General features: G+C 37.9%; 1 protein-coding gene across 6 annotated transcripts in view; it reads right to left on the bottom strand.

Moving 5' to 3' along the window:
* PPARD (peroxisome proliferator activated receptor delta) overlaps positions 1-9,046 on the bottom strand; it is a 58,833-nt gene that overhangs the window by 18,428 nt on the left and 31,359 nt on the right. For 5 of the 6 annotated variants that reach the window (XM_044444858.1, XM_044444867.1, XM_044444850.1 and 2 more), the window contains one exon: positions 2,035-2,271. In XM_044444858.1, coding sequence (XP_044300793.1) covers positions 2,035-2,167 — 133 coding nt within the window. In that variant the 5' untranslated portion in view covers positions 2,168-2,271. Of the gene's footprint in view, positions 1-2,034; positions 5,015-9,046 lie in introns of those variants that run through there. The other variant, XM_044444884.1, reaches the window with a different exon arrangement.

The raw sequence follows: 9,046 nt of genomic DNA, 5'->3' as shown, positions 1-9,046 counted from the left end.
AACAAGCAAAAGACAAGTATGAATAGTACTGTTGCCACAAGAACAAAGCTGAAAGGATGTCTAATGGCTGACATGCAAAGAGGTGAAAGGAAAGTTTGATGTTATACAACACACAGAAGTGAATCATGGAATGTGAAAAGTATGAATCAAAACAAACTGGAAACCATAAAGCAGAAAACGGAACAGCAAAGCACTGCAGTACTTAGTGTGAGCAAAACAGAGTAGATTGGAATGGGATAGGTTCAATCAGACAAAGTGTTTTACTCTGGAAATGAAAAACTCAGAAGAAATAGATTAGTTCTAATACTAAGGCACAATATAGCACAGACAGTAAGAGGCTGTAATGCAAAATGCAACCAAATAATATTAATCAACATAACCATCATTCAAAGCTATTCTCCAACAACAGCTGCTGAAGAGAACAAAAACTTTTATGCAGGTGTTCAAGGGTAAATTGATAACCCACCAAAACAAGACATGTTGGTAATCACAGCTGACTGGAGTGCAAAGGTAAGAAACAAAGAAGAATCAAATGTGGTAGGAACATTTGGCTTGGAACAACAAAACAGAAAAAATGTGAGACTTCTCCAAAAGAGCCAAAAAATCAAAAGGAAATTCAAACCTAGAATAGACATGCTAAAAGACAAGCCAGAATACTCACTATATGACCAGGAGAAAATAAAGAAAAAATGTAAAGAATATACAGAAGATGAAAGGATAAAAGATTCCTTCAAAGAGGAATCCTTTAAAGAAGAGCCTGCAATATTAGAAAGTCAGGTGAAAGCTGGTTTGAAATCACTTGGAAAGATCCAAGTACCCAGGGTAGACAGGACACTAATAGAACTGTTCCAAGCTACAAAAAATGAATTGGTCCATTCCAAACAAGAATATTCCAACAAATATGGAAAACAAAACAATGGTGCACAGACTGGAAATATTTGATATACATTCCAATTCCCTGGAAAGGAGATGCAAAAGCATAGGATCATCATACAAATTTCTCATGCAAGCAAAGTGATGCTTGAAGTGCTGCAACGAAGAATATATGTGGAGCAAGAAATGCTTGAGTTTCAAGCTACATTCCAAAAAGGTAGAGGTACTAGAGATTATATTGCAAGTATTTGTTGGCTACTGGAGTACACCAAAGAATTTCAAAGGAAGATCACTTTATGTTTTATAGACTACATCAAAGCCTTTGATTGTGGGGCTTATGAGAAGCTATAGATGGTTCTGAAAGAAATCACTGTCATAAGTTGGAGACAACTTGGTGGCACATAACATTCAAGAAATACTATATTCATCTGTGAAACAGATAGTTTTGTTTCTTCCAAGTGTTTCTTCTTCCAATCAAATCTAAGGAGAGAGCCCATGTTTAGACCAATCTTCTAGAGATTGATACAAATCTGACCTTTGCAGTAATGTGTATTTTAATTCTGCATTACCTTCTACAGCTGACAGTAAGCTCTGCTGAAAATAATAGGCTCTGAGTAGATATGTAGATATAGAATTGTACTGGAATAGTTTTTGATTGTTTTATATTGTATTTGTAATGGAGCATCTGTTTTGTGCGCTACTAAGAGAGCTTCTTGTTATGCAATTGTTACTATCCTGTATAAACATAGTAATAAACAGGAAGAGGAAAATAAATTTAGAAATCATATGTAAATATGATAACTGAAACTGAGAGTGCAAAGGGGAGCACAGAAAAAGAGCAAACAACTTGATAAGAGGCAAAGTTCTGAGTCTGCACGGCATCTACAAGAGGGCAGAAAATTTCAAGAAACCAAAAAGTAGAACTTAGAGCTAGAATAAGAGATAGGAGAAACAGTTTTGTCAGACTCAATAAATAATTAAAAAAATAAAGACAACAAACTTAAGGGTAGGGAATTAATATAAATGATACATCATACTGTAACAGGTATGCACCTTCACTGGCCAAGGTAAATGTTATCCAACTGAGAACAAATGATCAGATAAATCTATTCCACATATAAAAGCCAACTGCTTCTTAAGATGACTACTGTTCCAACCTACCTGTATAGCTGACAGAAGGTGTTGAATTATCCGGTCCTTCACTTGGGTCTGAAGTTCCACCTATTGTCACTGCCTCTTCCTCTTCCTCCTCCTCTTCCCTGATCTCAGGTACTTCCTCCTTTGGCTGTTCCATAATTGATCACCACCCTTCAGTGCCAAGACTGCAGCCCCTGTCATAGCTCTGGCATCATCCACGTATGTCTGGAAATGGACCTCTATCAGGCTGTTCCTTCTAGCCTTCAGGGGGAAAAAAGGAAAAATGTTGAAAGTGATTTGCAACAAGAAAAAAAAGATTGTGCTATGGAGTTTTGCCACTACCTCATGACCAATTAGGCCACTAAACATACAGGTATTTACATAACCTGTGCAAGGCTAACCTAATATTGTGGACTCATGGCAAGCTAGGCAACTATATTCTAAATGTACAATGAGCATTTTCACATATTTAGGATGGTAAGGCAAAGACAGGTGTCATCAAACTCAAGGAAAGAGAAGAAACATGGGTTACTTTGGGTGGTATAAGAAGTTATGAAAGATAAGGGTGCTCTGTTGTCTCATAGTGGAAGATCCATTTGACCTTTGTCTGCAAATACTCAGCTCATCATCTGTAAACTTTCCTGCACAGAAAGAAAATATGAGCCTCTGAGCAGAGGAGAAAGGTTATCACCTGCTTCTAACCTTCAGTTAGTTTTGCTACCTGTCCCCAGAGAGAAGTGATCATGTTCCAGAATATTTTCTGCACTTTCCCTATTGAGTCTGTTTCCCTATTGTGGAAACAGTATTTGCTGAGTATTTGCTAACAGAGGTCATATGGATCTTCCGCTGATGAGGGAACATATGAACTGTTCTCAACCTTCTTTGGGAATAATTTACACGGATAAAGATATGAAACAGAAAATCTCACATACGGCTGCTCTTCTGATGGTCACAGTGGCATGCCAGACTACAACTATGAAAATTGCTGCCAGTCATATCCCTGAGCTTCCAGTAAATACATTATGTTTGTCTATGTGAGGAGTTGCCCAGGAATAGACTGCTTGCATGCATATATAAACATTTTATGTGAACAGGCCCTCAGGTATTTCTCTTTCACTCTGCTTATGGCATTATATACAATGCTGAGGCTAAAATTTGAAGCACAACACTTTCAGTCCCTTTCTCTCAGTTCATTTTTCTGCAAGAAGTCTGTATCAGCAAGTTGCTGGGGATTTATACTTAACAGAAAAACAGCTGGGGGGAGAAGTTAAGAAGTTCCTCTCCCTTGAGCCATCCCCATTTCAAACTGCAGTGGTTGTATTATATAAGCTAATGTTTTAAAAAACCCAGAATTTCTACCCTGCAGCATCATGTCTAATACATCCAAATATTTCTTTCCTTTTACACTTATGCAATAATGTTACAATTTATTCCCTTGGGTTTTAGATTTAAAAGCAATAGCCTATCACAATGCCATTCAAAGAGCTGGAATCATACAGTGGTTGGATTACTCCTAGTCCAATTAATCTTGTGTAGGTGAGGTTAAAGTATTGACTTCTCATTGACTACAAAGCAGATCTCTGTAGCCAATGAGAAGTATGCAACTGGGGGAAAGGAATCCATCAAGCAAAACTATTCCTCCATTCTGTAGCATTTTATCTCTGTAAATTCCTGCAAATTTTGGCATCCCATCAGCCAAAACCATAGATTATTTCTGCCATATATGTACCTTCTCCAACAACAAAACACTGCTCTTTCCCTTAGCACAATATTCATACTACTGGGCATCAAGTACCAGAAGTACAACATCCCACTTCCATCATTTCATGGAATGAAAGAGCTAACTCTGCTGGGAGGTAGATAGGGAGAGGGAAGTTGAGTATGAGCACACCTGTGTAATGTTTTTCTTATCAAAGTCAATGCACACTCCAGGTCTGCAGAGTGGAGTGTATGACCTTGTTATCTGGGGAAAGGAAACCAGCTTGACTGGTTTTAATCATTCAGCATTACTAGAAGAGCACTCCTGCACTAAAGTAACATGGAGCACTTCTTTGTTAAATTTATGTATTTATTGAATAGAGCTGGTCTTTGACTGCAATAAAGTTTTTTTAAAAAAAACAGGGAACACACAAACATCAAAAAACCACACAACAAATAAAAATTAAAGTGTTCACAAAACAGACTCATCATAAATACAGGGTCCTACAGTTATTCATCTTGTCACAAATACTGAAATCAGAAGTGCTAACAGTCACAATAGACACGCTAGCTGGAAGCAGAAAGGAGCCAGGGCTAGCATTCTATTCTCTCTGTTCCAAAATACTAGTAAAATACAACATTCCTACAAGAGAAGAATCAAGCAAGTAAAAATGTATGTTACTAGATGAAAAAATGAAGATCTAGAAAGGCCTTCACATCCAAACAACGGGAGATATATTTAAAACTTTATCTGTATTAAGAGTATCAACTTTACCAGCTTAGTCCACAGATGCACTACAGAATGTGGAATCATCACTTGTATTTATAGGCTAGAGGTTATATGAGTTCAGAAAAGCAGATACTGGTATTCACAAACACCATTTTGGACATCATTTTGCTTCCAAAACTTTATGAAATCAAAATTTATACAATGCACCTACAATGGAAGTCCGCATATTTGTGCAGATGTGGAAGCAAGGCAAAAAGGAGTCATGTGAGAAGACAGGCAACAACAGAATTCCAAGTCTGACACTGTGATTACTGGGTCAACTGTCACACCCTTTTCATTTCATGCAGAAGTGTTAATGAAGTCAGTACAATATGCATAAATGCTAGCTACTTCATGACTAAAAGATGTACTAAATCTGACACAAGACAACAGCTATTCAACTAATACCATACAGTGGCTTGGCAAGAAAAAACTAGAATGATTGATTACTTGTTAGAGAGACAACCTCTCCAGGCTCAGTTGAGATCACACCACTTTCCATCCTGCTCTGAAAACGCCCAACATTTTTAGAGTTCTGTGTTTACTTTTATACAACATGTTGCAACTAATTCTTCTTTTTGCTGCCAAAATATTTGTTTTGAGTGTTTTCTTACCACCCAAATTAGATGTTGAATTTTACCCAGTGATAAGGATGAACTAGTTCTGGCATGCATTCCTGTTACTATCTTCATTCCTGCTTCAGATGGATTAGCAAGTCTGACCCTCACCAGTGCATTCCCTAAGCAGAGCATTGGATCAATTGTTATTTTTTAAAGGATACAGAATACACACTAAAAAAATAACAAAGCATATGTTTTTGTAAAACCGCAGTGGAGAATACAATTACAAATAATATACTATCGCTATCCTATTTTATGTCTAAGATATATTTTTGTATATTTATTATATCACTTGCCACCCAGTACTTTGTACAGGAAATAGGATGTTACACTCACGGAGCATCTTCAGGCATGCTTCAACAATATATGTCCTATTACATATAACCAAAGGATGGTAATGATTCTATTGTCATCTTCCTATGAAATAGCACATATATTGATCAGACTTAAAAGCTCAATCAGTAGATGGCTCAAAGTATCCAAATTTAGAGACAAGGCACTGATACAATGATCGTCTATCTTAGGACGTAACCAGCCTGTGAAAGAGTCCGATATCAAATACAACAAAGATGTCAGCTGCAATCTAGGAAAAACAGCAACACACAATCTCTTGTATGTGAACAATGGTAAATTGATGAAAACTCCTTAAACAACAAAATCTACATTTGACAGTAACTGATTAGTCTTCCTTCCTTCCTTAGTTACCTTCTTTCTTGCCTGAAAGATCAGTTTCCAGAAACCAGATTATATTCTCCTTTTGTCTGTTATCTTAAAGATCCTCTGAATGAACATTCACAGCAGTGTTGTGGCTTCCAAAGGATTTAAAAAAAATAGAAAACAGCTGACTGCTGTTACAATGGTCCATGCAAAATGACTTGGTAACACTGACCCCAGCTTAAATAGAAAGATGTTCTCTGTTCCACAAACAACACCTTCTGTAACTGCTAATATATGACCTCCTAAGAAACAGTTAAATTACAGAATTACAGAAATAGAACTTCTTTATTTCAAACCAGTCAGCTGAGTTAACCTGTAGTGATAGCAGTTTCAGTTAAAAATATAGTTTTATGTGACAAGCTACCAATTATGTAAAATCTCAAGCAATAACATTAAGTATAGGAGCCAACGTACTCAATTCTGTAATTTCAAGGTAGATTCTGACCACCATTTTCCATTCAACTATTTGAGCAACTAGTCTTTCAACTTTACATCTGATCCTATATCTAATCATATTATAAATTGTTAAAGCAGGAAGCAAAAACTCATATTGCTGTTTTCTAAGACCTGTCGAACTATGTTGTAGAACATACTGTACCCTGAAGAAAATGGCAACATAGCCCTGAAGAGGAGTCTTGCCATGAGAAATCACTCCCGTTCTCTCATACTTATGTTTTGTTCGAAATACATTCCTACCATGATGAAAAATACGGTTTTCAGTGAATTATACAAGAGATTTCTCATCTTATGGCAAGTGGCATGTAAACTTGTGCAAGTCATTAGCAGCTCTGCTCCTTGTGTACATTATTTCAGGTGTGATGCCTGAGCCAAGCAGGAATACATAAAGTCAATGTTTTTTTCTTTGAGAGACATTTCAACTTAGAATAGTTGGGACTTTCCAACTAAATATGTTTCCAAATTTTCTCCTTTAAAGAAATTGGACTTCCAAAGACGCATGTGGGTGTGGGATTTGCTTTTTTAAGAATACAGCTTTCTCCAACCTGTGGCCCTCTACATTTGAGGTGAATTATATGCCCTGGAGGGCCCCAGGTTGGTGGAAGAGGGAGTGTATGAAACAGATTTACTAGTTATAGGTAAAGGTTTCCCCTTGACGTGAAGTCCAATCATGCCTGACTCTAGGGGGCAGTGCTCATCTCCGTTCCTAGCCAAGGGAGCCAGCGTTTATTCCCAGCGTGGTCATGTGGCCGGCATGACTAAACACCAAGGTGCACGAACCCTGTTACCTTCCCACAGAAGTGGTACCTTTTATCTACTTGCATTTACATGCTTTCCAACTGCAAGGTTGGCAGGAGCTGGGACAGAGCAATGGGAACTCACCCTGCTGTGCAGATTCAAACCGGCCACCTTTCGATCAACCAGCACAGCAGTTTAAACCACTGCGCCACCTGCATCCCTTTACTCTGGTTTCTCTTCAGATCGTATAAACCTTTCACCTTTTACTAGTTATAGAAGCTTCCAATTCTCCATTCCATCCCCAACCCTAGTACTGAAGGAAGTAATTTGTGTGAAATTGAAATAGAAGTTTCCTGTATAAGGATTCAGGGTGCAAAGGAGAAACAAAATTGAAATATTCAAAGGCTAATCCTTTTGCCTCAGGGCAGGGCTTTTCCGTCAATTCCGTGCAGCCACTTGGTGTTTCCTGAGATATGCACCTGAACCAAAGAGAGGTTTTAGGATCTACACTCTGAGTCAGTAAGAGAATGGAGCCACTGATGCTTAGGACTGTCTGTATTCCTACTCCTTGTAAGAGTTGTACAAGACTAAACACTAATGCCTTTGGGGGGGGGTCAGTTGTTCCAGTTGGGCAGCATTTTGCTATATTTGTTCTTCAATGAATTCATACTACTAAGTAGTACACAGTTAATGCAAACTTTTCAAATTTATGAAACAAGGTAGCTGCAAGATGGTGGCAGAAACCTCAATCATCCAAGTAGGGAGAAAGCTATATATATGTGTACAAACAAAACCCCCCTGCATATTTCCAAGTATATGGTTCTGACATATCCCCACTATATCAGAACCTAGTGTGGGGATCTTATACAAGAGCCCTCTAAAATCAAAGAATTTCAGATGTGAGTGCGTGCATCTTCATCTATATTTGTGTACATGCAAATGCAGGTTTACTCATTCCCCCTGCACAGAATTGTAGCTCCATCAGTTTAGTATTTTAGTGCTCAGAGAAAGTATTTCCCCAATATTTGGCACAAACAACCATCTTAGTTTTCATTTACAGTGGAATTATGTGGAAAAAAGTGCGAAAAATAATACAGCAGATTTTTCAATAAGTGAAGAGAACTACCCTTTAGTGCCTCATCAAGGACACTGAGACCCCATTCACATGCAGTGTTATTCTTGGCCTTCTCATACACACTTGCCCCAAAGGAAATGGCACACATAGAGGAAAAACTAGTCACTGCAGTTTGAAGGTAATGAACTGAGGTTGTTGCTTTTTAAAACATACTTATATAAATATGAATACAAGACCATCAGGAAGAGAATCTGGAAGTTTTGGAAGGTTGAGAAGAAGCTAGGCATGGAAAGACACATACCAGGATGGACACACACAGTAATTACTCAATCTCCAATTATACTTCCATCGTTTTTTTATTTCATTGGAGAAATGAGGATTAGATATTTACTGTAGAAAAACTGTGCACAGGATTAGATATTTACTTTCTTCACAACACACTGACATTTGAATATCTTTACTGGTACACTCTTTTTTAGTATAGTAATCTATTTCTTTGAGCAGGCACAAAACAAAATTAAAGCATACTGACTCTTAGCTGCTTAAACAAAACAGACATGGTTCACTCACTTTGAGGTGCAGGTTTAAGGATTGTGAGAGCTGTCAAAGTGTGACTTTACAAAGATGGTGGCATCAGTGTGAATGTTTGCGACAGGACTTGTATTAAGTCCAACAGGGAGTCACTTTTGGTTTGGAGAATCATTCTGCTCTGCCTATTCATCTGCAAGCAAGACGCTGAATGCATGACAAAGCATAAAATGTATGAAGTGCCACCTTAAACATCAAACTAGTTTGGTTTCAAGATTCAAAATGTTTCTGAAATCTAAGAGAAAGGAACTGCTCTCACCCATACTACGAAACACAATGTGCAGCACTGCACAAGTCAGTCACTTTACTCCAAAACTGACGCACTCAGAAGCAATGGAGTGGCTCTATTACTGAGGCAAGATGAAGCCCAGGCAG

This window comes from Varanus komodoensis, unplaced genomic scaffold, assembly GCF_004798865.1.
Source record: "Varanus komodoensis strain SLA01 unplaced genomic scaffold, ASM479886v1 scaffold1, whole genome shotgun sequence".
NCBI classification, from domain to species: Eukaryota; Metazoa; Chordata; class Lepidosauria; order Squamata; family Varanidae; genus Varanus; species Varanus komodoensis.
This window is presented reverse-complemented; position numbering and strand designations above follow the sequence as displayed.